This window comes from Gambusia affinis, linkage group LG24, assembly GCF_019740435.1.
Source record: "Gambusia affinis linkage group LG24, SWU_Gaff_1.0, whole genome shotgun sequence".
Lineage (NCBI taxonomy): Eukaryota > Metazoa > Chordata > Actinopteri > Cyprinodontiformes > Poeciliidae > Gambusia > Gambusia affinis.
In genome coordinates, this window is record NC_057891.1 from 8,232,949 (window position 1) to 8,246,630 (window position 13,682).

At 43.5% G+C, this 13,682-nt stretch overlaps 1 protein-coding gene across 3 annotated transcripts; it reads left to right on the forward strand.

Moving 5' to 3' along the window:
- The first annotated feature begins 238 nt into the window (after positions 1–238).
- Positions 239–12,939, forward strand: LOC122826855 (probable ribonuclease ZC3H12C). 3 transcript variants are annotated; one of them, XR_006369882.1, is made up of 7 exons: positions 239–393; positions 6,530–7,304; positions 7,545–7,684; positions 7,774–8,008; positions 8,149–8,255; positions 8,658–10,283; positions 11,253–12,939. XR_006369882.1 is itself a non-coding variant. In XM_044109183.1 (6 exons), exons 2-6 carry the CDS (start codon positions 6,589–6,591, stop codon positions 10,226–10,228), a joined length of 2,769 nt encoding a protein of 922 aa, XP_043965118.1. In that variant the 5' UTR covers positions 239–393; positions 6,530–6,588; the 3' UTR covers positions 10,229–12,939. The 3 variants fall into 3 exon arrangements, 2 of the variants coding, with proteins under 2 accessions (XP_043965118.1, XP_043965119.1); XM_044109183.1 differs by having other exon boundaries at positions 8,658–12,939; XM_044109184.1 differs by lacking the exon at positions 239–393 and adding an exon at positions 2,400–2,618 and having other exon boundaries at positions 8,658–12,939.
- Positions 12,940–13,682: the final 743 nt, after the last annotated feature.

Consider the following 13,682-nt stretch of genomic DNA (forward strand, 5'->3'; position numbering starts at 1 on the left):
CTTTTTAGCAGCGCTTTGTAAATAAGTGTTAACACTAAATGTCATAGCTTCCTGTTTATCTTATATTTAAAAAAAATTGACTTAAGCATTTTATCTTAGTGAACGTATTTCAGATATTGTGTAAATCTTTACATCGAAACTGATGTATGATTAAAAAAAAAAAAAACATGCTTAATGTCAGCTTTTGCCTCGTTTTTGTAACAAAACAAAGCGGTTAGATTTTATTGTGAAACTCCAAACCGGAAAATAATTTGTTGCTTCCATCGGCTCGACGGAGGTTGGTTGGGTCACGCTGCAGCCCCAGCCGGATGTTTTGTTGTGTCCGTCTCCGGCCCAGGATGGAGGGTTTTGCTCGTTTTAGCCCCGAACTGGTGCAGCGGCGTCCCTGACCGGGTAAGTGGCCGAGTCTGGCGGTGAGCTGAGCGGACTCATTAGCCGGAGGAGCTGCGTGTTGGTGCGGGTGGAAGCTGGAAGGGAGGTCGTGACGGTGTCGGGGTTTCTGCGGTGGCCGTGCACGCCTCTGCGCGGGCCCTCCGCGACGTCTTAAATATGGATAGTGGAGCAGATTGTAAAGGAGGAGGATAGGGTGTTGTCATTACCTTTTAAAGTAAAAAGAAATGCATATCTGGAAATAAGAGCATGGATGTTGTGGCCTGAAGAAGGCCGAGATTATGCATGTGTAAGGAAAGGGAGTTCGTTTCTTCCACCTGCTTTGTGTTTATATCCAAAATATTGGACTCTGTGCATTACGTTTGAAGCAACAAAGTGGGCATTTTGAAATTAAACCTTAGTGTGGTGATTATGCTCTCCAATAAACTACCTTCTGTCTTGTTTGCTCGTTTTATCCATGCGGTATCTGCAGAAGTGCGTATTTTATCGGTAGAAGCTGCACATTTGTAACTGTTTACGTTAATAACATGTTGGGGTAATGCATGTGGAAACTTCAGCTCTGCTCCGTTTTCATAAGTAAAAGTGAAGGAGTTGGTTGTGAAGCTGTTAGTACTTGAGGGGGCAAATCTCCTGGTCCAACGGTTTTCTTTATCTGACCCTAAGAGCAGAACATCCGATCAGTGACAATCGTTGATTGATGGTTACATAATTGGCCCTGAGGCATTCAAGTGTTTGATGTTTTTATAGGAATGCTGCTTCCAGAGTTTGCAGCGCTTCCTGCAGAGGGAAAAGTAGTGGTTCAGAATTTCCACACAGTACATAACTACAAGATAAGTTTTCATCCAGATTGTTGCAGATTTATACTTAAAGCTGGAAAAAGTTAAGGAATTATTTATTCAACATCTCCAATTCAGCGTAAAATACACTTTATGTACCTGAACTAATTCCACTCATCCACCCTTCCTTAAGTTCTCTTTGTAGAAATTAAATGCTTAGATCTAGAAATTTGAGGTAAAGGGAATATGAAGGTAAGGCTGAATCAATTATTCGTGATGAATTGATTATTGAAATAATCAACTAATTTAGTCATCGATTAATCGTGGACTATGAAGATTCAAAAAAAGGGCTTTTACTGAAAAATACAACATATTAAGAGCAGTAACTAAGCCCAAACTGAACAAAATTTATTTACATGTTGCATTTAAGATAAAAACTCCTTTGTCTGTAAATATTGTCAGTTTTGGCTTCAGTTGGTTGAAATTCACGAAAAGGAAATGCTGCCATTATATTTTAAGCAATAAAATGGTTGCTTTCTATTTCTAATACTGTATAAAAAAAATGTGGTTAAATGAAAAATCTGCAGAATATGTCAATGTTTGGTCCAATTCATTGTCAGAATAATCAATAGAATAATCGATTTACTAAATGTATCGTTTCAGCTTTTATTCGAACTGCGTTTTGTTGTTTTTGCTGCCATGTTTGCGATGAGCCAGAGGCTCGCTGGGCGTCGTGGAGACAAAGAGGAGAAAAGATTTGTGTTTCCCAGTCCTCATCTGGCCGAAGTGTGCCACAACAATGCAGAAGAGGGACATAAACTTCTTGAACTCTCCACTTTGCGTTTCTCTCCTGCTTAAGCTCATCCGGCCTATCCTTAAAGGTTGGGCCGGACCGGGCCGGGCGGTTCAGCCCGTCTCTCTGCCCCCCCCGCGGCAGCACCACCCCCATCCTGAAACAAAAGAGAGAAGAGTGACTGTGGCGCTCTGTGGCCAGGTGTTCCCCACGCTGCAGCTGCCCTCCCCAGCCTCCCTTTGTGTGGATCTATTGTTGGCCGGCCCTCCCCTCCTTGATTCATCGGCCACACAGGGGAAGCCCCTTTCAGGCTTGGGACAGGAGTGTGTGTGTGTGTGTGTGTGTTGGAGAGTACGCGTGCCTTAGGGAAGCAGGCATCTGCCCAGAGCCACTCTCCTCCTCCTCCTCCTCATGTCTCAGTGTAAATCTGCAGCTCTCTGATTGGTGAAGAAAGCAACCAGGCGACGGCGGACGTTGTTGCTCCATCTGTCTCATTGTCCAGCCGGCCTGCTGGAGGACACCCTCTCGCTCCGGAAGACGCTTGGATGGAGCGACGTTGGCTCCCGATTTGTGTCCGTTTCACCTGCAGCGTTTCTCCTCATCTCCTCAGCCAGGATTTAAATATGCAGAAATGAGACACCCAGGTCTGACTGGCTCTGGTGAGTGATATGAACCCTCCACCTTTCTGCTGGCAATTACACAGTGATTCCCCTGAACCCAGCCGACTCTGATATCGGAGACGGTTTGCAACTCAATCAGGATGTGTGCATGAGAGATTCAATCTTTTTGGCCTAATAAATAGACCTGTTGGGATAACAAATTTTGCTGGAGGATAAATTGTCCCAGAAGTTGTTGGGATAAATAAAAATATTGTTATTTTGAGACCATTTTCAAGTAATACTGTGCAAGAACACAAGGAGGAAGAGAGGTCAAGAAAGTCAGCGGTACATGTTATAATAGACAAGTAAGACAATTAGACATTTGAAGTTATAAAATACAAACAATTTGATAATAGTAAGTAAAAAATTAAGATTTGAAACACAGGGACTGTTGACAGGTTGTCCACTAAAGCCTCTGACCGTCTGGAGGATGTTTTCACCGTTTCTTCCAGATTATTTTCCATACAGAGAAACGCCTGATTCCTGTTTTTTCCTCTCATAAGTTGCTCCAAGCTGTGAGCTTTCTGGTTCGCCGTCACTTGAACAGGCAGGAACTCCAAACTCAACGTCTAAATGATCAATTAAAACAATATCAATAATTTTCATTTTCTTGATTTGACGTTTTTCTCTTTAATGTTTGTTGATCTTTGAGAATTTGTGCTACGCCATTACCATTAAATTACTTGAACATAGTTTCCAAACAACTTCTGGGACAATTTATCGCTCAGCAAAGTTTTATTGTGACTTAAACCTGTTTGTATTAATGGTTTATAATGAAGTACGATTATACACAGGTTTATATCTGGTTTTACTGCGTGGTTACAGTAAAACCAGATATTCTGTAATAGTTAAGAAAAAATGTCCTTTAGAGCACATTGAACGTCCCAATTTCAAAATTTTTATAAACGAGCTCATAAAAGAAAATTAAGTAATTCAAACTTGAATTGTTTGCTGAAAGCTGAGTTGAAAAAATGCCAATTTAACCCAAAAAATAAGGTAAAATGAACTTCAACAATTCTAAAATTGGTCAAAAGAACTTAAACATACGTAAAATAAAAGTAAAGATATGAATACACATTGTCTCGAACTCTAAAATCATCTTTAACAACATAAACAAATCAAACCTTTATTGATGTGCTTAGTAAGTTTTAAGACATTAGAATAGTGTCCCCTCCCCCACGTGTTGCTAAGTTCCAAAAAGACAAAAATTTGCACCTCAATTTGTGTTTCTCAAGATTTTTTAATGAATGAATTAGTGTGAATAAAGTATATGCAGACCGATCAGTAAACATCTGCTGCCGCCATCTGATACTGCCTCTTTTTTTTTTTCTACACTAACTTTTGCGCGGTGGCGGCTCCGCATGCAGCCATTCGCCGCCAAACGACCCCCCCATAAAGAAAAATTTAAAAACCCGCCTTTTTAAGCCGTCCCTCCCCTCCTCTGCACGCTCTCGCTGTAAGGAGAGTGTTGCATATTCATCAGCAGCTCCATCAGAGCCGGTTTAGAGAGGGGGCTCGTTTGACGCTTTGGTGTTGCACTGAAAGCCGGATGACTGGAAAATCCGACACTGAAAAACTCCAAATAAGAAGCAATGATGATGAATGTTGAACTCTGAATGACATTCATCAGGTCTTTATTATCCATTTTTGTACCTTCAGTAGTTTGGATTTGTTTTTGTTTTTTTGTGTGTGTCTTCATCCATGAACTCTGCTAATACAGAATTAGCAGCTCTCCTGTTTTCCAGCACATTTACTCAGTTTGCTCATCAGCAGCAAGGTTGTTGATTCAACTGCTTGTATCCTTGGGTTCTGCTGATGTGATGCTTCTTGTTGGACCTGAGAGAAGAGCGTCCTTTAAAACAAAATGTGTTTGTATGAGCATGAGTCACCTTGTGAGGTAGATCTCGTTCATGTGCCCTTGGGCATCATCGACGCCCACAGTGGTAAATGCCAAGGTCCTGATCGCTGCTGCAGCTCTATTGTTGTCAGTGAAGCACACTTAAGCTCAGCTCATCCCCCATGTAGGACTTTTTTTTTCTTTTTTTTTTTTTCTTTTAATTCTCGGGTAGCCGATTGAACGCTCCTATCTTGGCATGCTTTCAGCAGCTGTAGCTTAGCAACAGTAGCTCGCCAGCTCCTGTTTCATAAAATGCTCTCCACCCTGCTCCCCCTCCCCTCCCAGCAGCTCCGAGTCGTCTCACCCCCCCCTCCTCTGCTTTGTCCAGATCATGTTTGACTGGTTTTCAGAAAAAATCCAGACTTCTGCCTCATCTGCACAAAACATTGGCGTAATTTATTTTGTTTGTTTGTTTTGTTTACTTGCAAATATTTCCTTTGTAAGGTTTCTTTCTTTCTTTCTTTCTTTCTTTTGTGGCAGAGAAACACCTCTGAGTTCTTTTCATCATGTCAAAACTCTTCAATTATAACTTTAATGCTTATGAATATGCCAAAATATTGTAATGTCCACAAACAGGATTTTTTATTATTATTATTATTTTGTGGAAGACTTTTTACTTTAGCAAGTTCCAAATTCCCTTTTTGAGTACAAATTAAGTCAAAAATATGTTGTTGATCCAAATGAGTTGTTAAATGTTGTAACTCATATAATGCAAGTTTATTCAAAGAGTTGTTTTAGGTGCTATATGCTACTCCTGTAGCAGTCTGTGTCACAGCGACTCCGATCTGAACACTGGTTTTGTATGGCAGTTTGCATAATTATATAGTTGTACTTTAATTCAAATTACCTGCAGACATTTTAAGTTCTTCTCTTAGTAATCGTACGCAGCCGTCTTTGCATGTTTTGAGGAAAACCCAGCGTGAAAATAAGTTCAGCCTTCTTGTTACCAGCTCTCTCTTAAAAGGCAGCTGCTGAACGAACCACAGACATGAACAGGAACTTTTTTCAGGCAGCAGCTGCTGGAAAAGGTGAGATTTTTTTAACTAAAAAAAATGGCCAAATTGTTGCATCTCTGAACAGCTTTGCCATTAAAGATAAATGCAGTCAGGGAGTTTATTTTGAGGTGGTGGGAGGGAGCAGATGGACCTTAATTACAAGGTTGACTGAAGGGGGGGGATAACGGCTGGATGTTTTGTTTTCATATAAAGTGGTTCATCCCGTGTTGCTCTGTAGATTAATGTGCTTTTTAAAACGCACTGAGGTCAGCTTCTTGGTGGGAGGGGAGTCCATTAATTCATTAATTCATTAATTACAGTGAGTGGTTCTTTGTGTGCGCGGCGCGCAGTCAGAACCAAAGCAGATTCCGTTATAAATGTACGGAAACATAAAGAGGAAAAAGACATTTATATTTGGTAAGATTATTTTTAAAAAGCAGTTTCTAGCCAATGTCATGTCGATGTGTTGCGAGGGAAAGGGAAGTAGGTCAGTTATGCTAGCTTGACTTTGACAACCTTATGGTCTGCAGAATTTGATGCAACAGGCAACTTACGTACCAACTCTGAGAAATCCTCAGCAGAGAAGGTGTTTAAATGAGCTAATCTACGCAACACTGTTATTTTTCAATTAATAATCGGAAAATAGGCATAAAGCTTGGAAACATGAAACTGTAACAGACTGAATGTTCCGTACTTTGTGTGGGGAAATGTTTGCGTGTTTTTTGATGTTGAGTCCTAACTCGTTGGTGACGTTGTTGTCAGTTAGTTGCTATGGTAACGGGTCAGAGCGGTTCTCGGTCGTTCGGGAATATTTCTGCGTTATTTTCTCCTTTGCAGTGCCGCAACTGCAACGGAAGTGCAAACGATCCTACGGCTGATGAGTAAAAGAATAGTCCTTTTGCCCTCCAGCATTGTGCACATGCGGACGTAAACGATAGCACGCGACATGTCTATGCCGGCTTGGATGACGGGGAAAATATAGCTTAAAGTGATGAACTCCTCTTCGTCTCCCCCGTCAGGTGGAGCTTTGTGAAGGAGCGCTGCTCGGCCCGGTGTGCTGGATGTCTGTGACGGATCCATGGGCCAGAAGGACCATGTGGAGGCGGGAGCAGTCCTCCACCTGGCACCGCACCTGGAGTATCTCCACGTAGCAGGGACCGACCGGCAGGCTGGCGGCCTTGACGGACCCCCTGCTATGGAGGAGCAGGCGGAGAACTTCACCACCACCGCCACTGTTGGTTCCCCTCCGGAGGAGAGCGGTGGGTCTGACGGCGAGCGCAAGACGGCGCCGCCGGCCACAGCAGACTCGGAGAGAGGAGAGGTCAGCTACACTTCCAGTAAAAACACCCACCAGCCGCTGTGCCGCACGCCATGTGTAGACCTGGGCACGGAGGGGCCTCCGGAGCCTCCGTCGGTTCCCTCAGGAGAACCGGAGCGGGAACCGGCCGACTCCCCCGCACCAGAACCAGAGCCCAAACTGGCGGGGAAGGACTACCAGGCGAAGCTGGAGTTTGCCTTGAAGCTGGGTTACTCTGAAGAGACTGTGCGCCAGGTGCTGTCCAAGCTGGGACCCGACACCCTCATCAACGACATACTGGGCGAATTGGTCAAACTGGGCACCAAACCTGACGGCGAGCAGCCAGCGGGAACATTGACCTCTACCTCATCGTCTTCATCATCCTCGTCTGATGTGCTGGACGGGCAGAGATCGGACTCTCCACTGCCCTCGGAGTCCGTCTGTGACCAGGACAACCTGCGACCGATCGTGGTGGACGGCAGCAACGTGGCCATGAGGTGAGGAGGAACGCTTTGGCCAGGTACATCTGGTTAAATGTGTCATCAATCCACCTCCACTGTCACTGTTAGTGGTATGTCAAACAAAAATAATTACAAAAAAGAAACAGTGAGACTGGTGGCCCGACAGGCGTATAATACACTGGAAAAAACCCTGATTATTGTGAAGTTTGATTGATTGGAATGCCTGTTTTAAGTAAAACTGGTTATATAAAGACATATCCTGGTTATGCTCTACAGTCATGGCAACAAGGAGGTGTTTTCCTGTCAGGGCATCCAGCTGGCTGTAGACTGGTTTGTGGAGCGCGGCCATCAGGAAATCACGGTTTTCGTGCCTGCTTGGAGGAAAGAGCAGTCCCGCCCTGATGCTCCAATAACGGGTAAGTGAAAACCAAAATATTTTCTTTAAGCAGCGCAATTCCTTCTCTCTGTTGCGTCCGTCATCTGAAATTTTTCCCCGCTTTCTCAGATCAGGAGATCCTGCGGCGCCTCGAGAAAGAAAAGATCCTGGTCTTCACCCCCTCACGGCGCGTCCAAGGTCGGCGCGTGGTCTGCTATGACGATCGCTTCATCGTCAAGCTGGCTTATGAGTCAGATGGCATCATCGTCTCCAATGACAACTACAGAGACCTGGCTAATGAAAAGCCTGAGTGGAAGAAGTTCATAGACGAGCGGCTGCTCATGTATTCTTTTGTCAATGACAAGTAAGGATTTAGCTGCAAAAGAATAGTGACGTGTAGGTCTTTATTTTCATTGTGGAAAATCATTAGCTTGTCTTGCGCCTTAAGAAAGAACCTCAGGTGGAAAAAGGATTACAAGCCTTTAAATGAACCCTTTGTTTCAGATTTATGCCTCCAGATGACCCCCTCGGACGTCACGGCCCCAGCCTGGACAACTTCTTGAGGAAAAGGCCAATCCTGCCTGAGCAGAAGAAACAACCCTGTCCATATGGTGAGATAACAACAGGAAAAAGTATTCACTGTGTCCAAATACCCTCTTGTTACAATCCGCTTAAAGCAGCGGTGTCTAAAGTTGGTCTTGAAGGACTGCTGTCCCGTTTACCTGAACCGAATGAAAGAGTTATTGGTTTCCAGTTTTACATGCTGAACACTGGTTCAGGCATTTGGATCATATCTGTTGGAGAAGGAAATCATATAAAAAAGGCAGGATAATTTCAAGTGAGGTTGTGCCTCACCAGAAAGTCCACATCCGAGTGGATCTGTAGGACAAAATAAAGGTTTTGGAGAGGCTTTGAAACAATTGGAACAATTCTGGAAAAAAAGAGTTGGTTGAAAGTCTACACTACCTCACGCACTGCTCCTCGTTCCCTCTCTCCCCAACTCTCTGTTTTAGGGAAAAAGTGCACGTACGGCCACAAGTGCAAGTACTACCACCCTGAGAGAGGAGCGCAGCCTCAGCGCGCCGTGGCCGATGAGTTGCGTGCCAGTGCCAAGAGCTGCGTCCCCTCCAAGAACCAGGGCGATACTGGACTGGTGAAGAGCCACAGTGTGCCAACTGGTACCATCGAGGCAAAAAGCGGTGCCCCAAAAAGGCAATCAGATCCCAGCGTCCGAGCTCTGTCGTACAGCGACGCCGAGGAAAAGCTGCTGGCGAAAAGTAGACTAGAAAGCCAGAAGAGCAACGTGGGAGCAGGTGGGAGCAGCAGCAGCAGTTCTAGTAGCAGCATCGGCTGTAGCGGAGGTTTAGCTGTGTCTTCATCCCTGGCAGGACCGACACCTGGTTTTGGTCTTTTGCAAGACCAACAGTCCAGATCAGGGACACATCTACCGGCCCCCAGCCATGATCTCTACCCTCACTGTGAGACTCCAGACTTAAGCTACTACTCTGTGACACGGGCCTACTGCGGCCTGAGCCTCTCCTCCCGACGAAGCCCGGACTGCCGCTACCCCAACGATCCGGAGCTGCGGCACGGCTCGATGGGCTCCGCAGGTTCTGAATGCGGGAGCGAAAGCAGCATCAGTTGCGGTAGCAGCGACTCGTATAGCGACCGATCTTGTCCCGGATGCCCCCCAGAACCTTTACTAGAAGAAAGCGTTCATTTCCCCAACCCTGCCGGCCGCCTGTACGCTCATCACATGGCTTCTAACCACGAGCTGTGCAGTCTGCATGCGGCAGATTACCCAAGCATCCAACACAACCACACCTCTAATCCAGCCGTCCATTCCTACCATCTGAATGCTGCGTGTGGACAGAGCTGTCTTCATGAGCAGCCAGAGGGGCCCCCTAAGCGGCCCCTTTACCCTCTGCCTCCTCACCTCCAACACCAGCCGCTAGCTGCCCGCTCCAGCTGCCCCGGCGACTACCACTCTCTGCCTCAGTCCAACCATCAACCCCCTGGATCTCCCATTGGCCGCTGCCTGGCCCCCACTCGCAGCGAAAGCGTGTCCGACTCGCATCTGTACGAACATCTCTCCGCCTCTCACCACCACCATCGACCCAAAACGCTGCCCAGCTGGGAGACGTATTACAGACAGCCGTCGCTCCCACCATCAAGGTACGAGCCGTCGGCCTACCAGAGTCTGCCTGATACGCATCAGTCGTCCTGGCACCCGGCACCGTGGCCTCAAGAGGGCTACAGCTCGTCTCACCCAGCTCTGCACCCGTCCCCGACACGTTACTTAGGCCACCCGCCGCCACCAGCCCTCTCTCCCCACCCTCCTTACCCGCCTCACAGCTCCCATCTCGCTCTTCTGTCGCACCCTCCCCCTCCGTACGGGCCGCAGCACCCCGAGTCCCCCGTGCACTGCCGCTACGAAGACGTGAGGGAGAAGGCGTACGTCGACCTTTGCAACATCTTCCCCTCGGAGCTGGTGAGGCGTGTGATGGCTAGGAGCCCCCATGTCACGGACCCCCAGCAGCTGGCTGCCGCCATCTTGGCAGAGAAAGCTCAAAGTGGCTACTGAAGAATCCCCTTCTGTTTGGACAAGCAAAGAAATAAGTCAAGAACTTTTAAGCAGTGTAGGTGCAGTATTATAATTATAAAAATGTTCTGTATGGGTGTCAAATATGACGTCAAAAAGCTTTAATTTAATCAAACATGCATGAAAAAATCAAGGCAGCTCTCCAGGTATGTTTTTGAAGAGGGAATAACATCATAACTTGATGTAAAGCTCTAAAAAGTCTATTTTACATAACACTGCCCCTTTAAAGAAATGCCTGGAAGATGCTGATAAAAAAATGCAGCTCTGACCTCTGTAGGAACAGTCATCTTTGAGATGCCGCAGTTTTACATCGAAATTGTAACTTTGTCAGCTGCTACATTAATGATCAATTATTAAACATTGTACTCTTGCTAACACAAAATACTGATTTAATGCTTTTCTAGGATGCTAAAACACGTTTTCAGCTTTGTATCCCAAACTGCTGGCATTTCCTACGGAGTGTTTTGTCTGTATGTAATTATGATGAAGTTGAGCTACAGGACACTTGGCTAACATTTAATAATTCACTTACTTTACTCTTTGTGCTTCAAAGAACATGAATCCTAATTTTGCAGTCCGGTGTGGGAAACACTTTTATATCACGTTGTTGAAGGTGTGCCACCGACGTCAGTAAGAATTAGCTTCGACTGAATAAGGCCGTGTATTTACAGTTTAATGATCTTTATGCTACAGTTCACTCTCTGGTACCTGTATCAATCTTTTTGTGTGTGTTGTGTTGTTTGCTGGGTTTTTAAAAAAATAATTGTTAAAAAAAAAATAGGGTGTTCAAAATGTCGTCTTATTGAGACGGCAGTCTTTTTCGGTCAGAGTTGTAAGCCGTAGAGATGGGTGACCCTGTCCTGTGTACCTTAGTTTTAGTAAGGGACGTCTCTCTCATGCTCTCTCTCTGTAAGCCCCAGACTTTTGGGTCAACTCTGGTTGTCTGCTTCAGTTCAGGCGCAGCAAGTGTAAATATATTTAACCGTTTCCTTGGCTTTGCTTTCAGGGCAGTAGAGTCTGCTGTCGTCTGGAGCGGATCCCAGCTGAATTCACGCTAGACGGAGAAAAACCCTGTTTGATACAAATTGTATCATGAACTAAGTCGCTGACATTATATACAGTACATGGACTTGTTGATGTAACACGAAATGACAAAGTGCATTGACAAGCGTCCTGTTTTAATCCCAATTTTACAATTTTTATTCTTAAAAATAGCTTTGCGACAATTCATTTGAATATATATTTTTTGAAAATTAGTTGCAGACCTACTATGTTTAGGTATCAACTACATTACTACTTGTTTTCTTTGGGTTTTGTTATTGGCTACGCTGGTAAAGATGTGTAAGAAGAAACCAATTTTACATTTAGACAATTGCAATAAACGAGGAAAAAGTACAAATTTCACATTTTTGTTTAACATAATGGGTCTTTTTACACATGGATAGCAGGGTGAAGCTGGTGTAAATAACCATTAAAGGAACATTTAGTGATTGACAGCCTGATTTTACTCTAAGGTTGGGATCGCTACGTTTTTAAATCTCCATTCTCCGTTTATTGCCGTTGTTTTGATTTAAGTAACACAAGTTGTAATGAAAGAACTTAAAACAATTTCTCCGAAGTCATGAATTCAGTAGAGTTCATTCATGATTAAAATAATATTTAGATGATATCCCTGTGGCCATTTTGAATTTCTCCAACGCCCAAATAGCATTATTTTCATCACACATACTCAACCTATACTTATTTACCAACTCTATTTGATTAGACCATTTATTTGGGGCAGACAAGATAATGATGATGTTTTCTAAATCCCAGTGGGACGCATGGTTATTTATATATAGTCAAAACTTAAGTAATTTGATGAGCAGTTTTTAATATTTTATTTGTGAAATACTATAAAGCTCTGAGCATGGTTTTGATGAAATTTTCTCCAGATTTGTTTCTACCCTGATGATGTTTTGCCATGTAGTTGTGAAAAAGCACTTAGAAAAAAAAAGACAAAAGGAGATTATATTACTTGAAAAGGCCAAACATTTAAATTAGAAAGAATTCAAACCCCCATTTGAAGTTCAAAATGGCCACCAAGGAGGGTAGCTTGAGTGAGCCTTGTTACAAGCTTGCTTCATAGACCACAGTGAGACATTTTACAAATATCTGTGTAACTGTACAATAATACTGAGAGAGAATTATTTGTGTTTATTGAAGAAGCGCCTTCCCTCCGGCTTCCTGGCACCGTGTGTCAGTGTGGCGACTGAGCGTGGGCCCAAAGTAATGCCTCTTCGTGGCATTGTGCTTATGACACATCCGATAATCTGAACTATGTTCAGCTAACTAATATGCATGAAGATTTTTTTTTTTTAATTCTTCATTTTCTGCATGAGTTGTTTTTGTCTTGCCATGATGTTACTGACAGGCCTGTAGGTTTAATTGTTTGCTTGCTTGTAAATTTTCTGAGCAGCTACAACAGACCAGGATGCTTTATTTATAGTGGACACTGACCATGAAGGGGGCGTCACCTCCTGTCCTCTTTACTGCATCCTGTGGCAACATCTGACTTGTAAGTATTTTAAAATTGACTTCGGAGGCTAAAAGTCCAGTTTCACATTTGTTACATTTTCTCAAGAAACTAACAAAGTGAAAACTTCAACTGTAATTGTGATTGTTGAATAAAGGCAACATACTGCTCTAAAATACACTACCGGTTTGTCTTAATTTTTGTCTCCATCAACCATTTAACCTATTTTGAATTTTTGTGGGGAAAAGTATCCCGATGTAAGGTTTTTCCAGCAGATAAATTATATATTTTTTAAATCTATCAAACCCCCCCCAAGTGTCAAAAATCAACAAAAAACTGGTGAGTATATATCTCAAATAAAATTGTAAATAAGAAAAAAAAATGTATATCCTTGTTGAGCTTTTATGAATTTTTCTAGCCGAACAAAAAAAAAGCGTTGGAAGGTCTGTGAACCCTATTTAAGAGGTAAAGAAGCTTCAATTTTTGGGCGTTTCTGTCTAATTTAAACTCAGTTTAGCTGGAGGTGATGTTTTTTAATATTGTTAAAACAACATAAGGACTTTCCATTTGTAGATTCAATTGCTCCGTGTTTACGTTTCTGACTCTATGGTTCTTTTGAAGGTGGACATAAACGAAGAAATGGATGAGGAGTGAAGCGACATAATACAACTTGTTTAGAAAGGACAAAGTTTAGAAAAAATAGTGTGAAAAGCACCTGATCCAGCATTCAAAACCAAGTAGAGTTAAATATATTTTATCAATAATGGTATAGAAAAACATGATTTCAAACAAGAACACATCAGTGAGAAAGAAAAGAATCTCATAGTGTAGTTGATATGTCATTTAAACATAAAAAGGCCAAATTTCAATGTCTGGAAGAGCAAATAGTGAAGCTTTAACAAGGATTGAAAATCGAGATAA

What these genes read in the sequence shown, in the direction of transcription:
- LOC122826855 (XM_044109183.1), top strand. Translation starts at nt 6,589, where the DNA reads ATGGGCCAGAAGGACCATGTGGAGGCGGGAGCAGTCCTCCACCTGGCA. An exon ending in GGCAGCAACGTGGCCATGAG is followed by an intron (nt 7,305 to 7,544) that starts GTGAGGAGGAAC and finishes TATGCTCTACAG; the next exon opens with TCATGGCAACAAGGAGGTGT. An exon ending in TATTCTTTTGTCAATGACAA is followed by an intron (nt 8,009 to 8,148) that starts GTAAGGATTTAG and finishes CCTTTGTTTCAG; the next exon opens with ATTTATGCCTCCAGATGACC.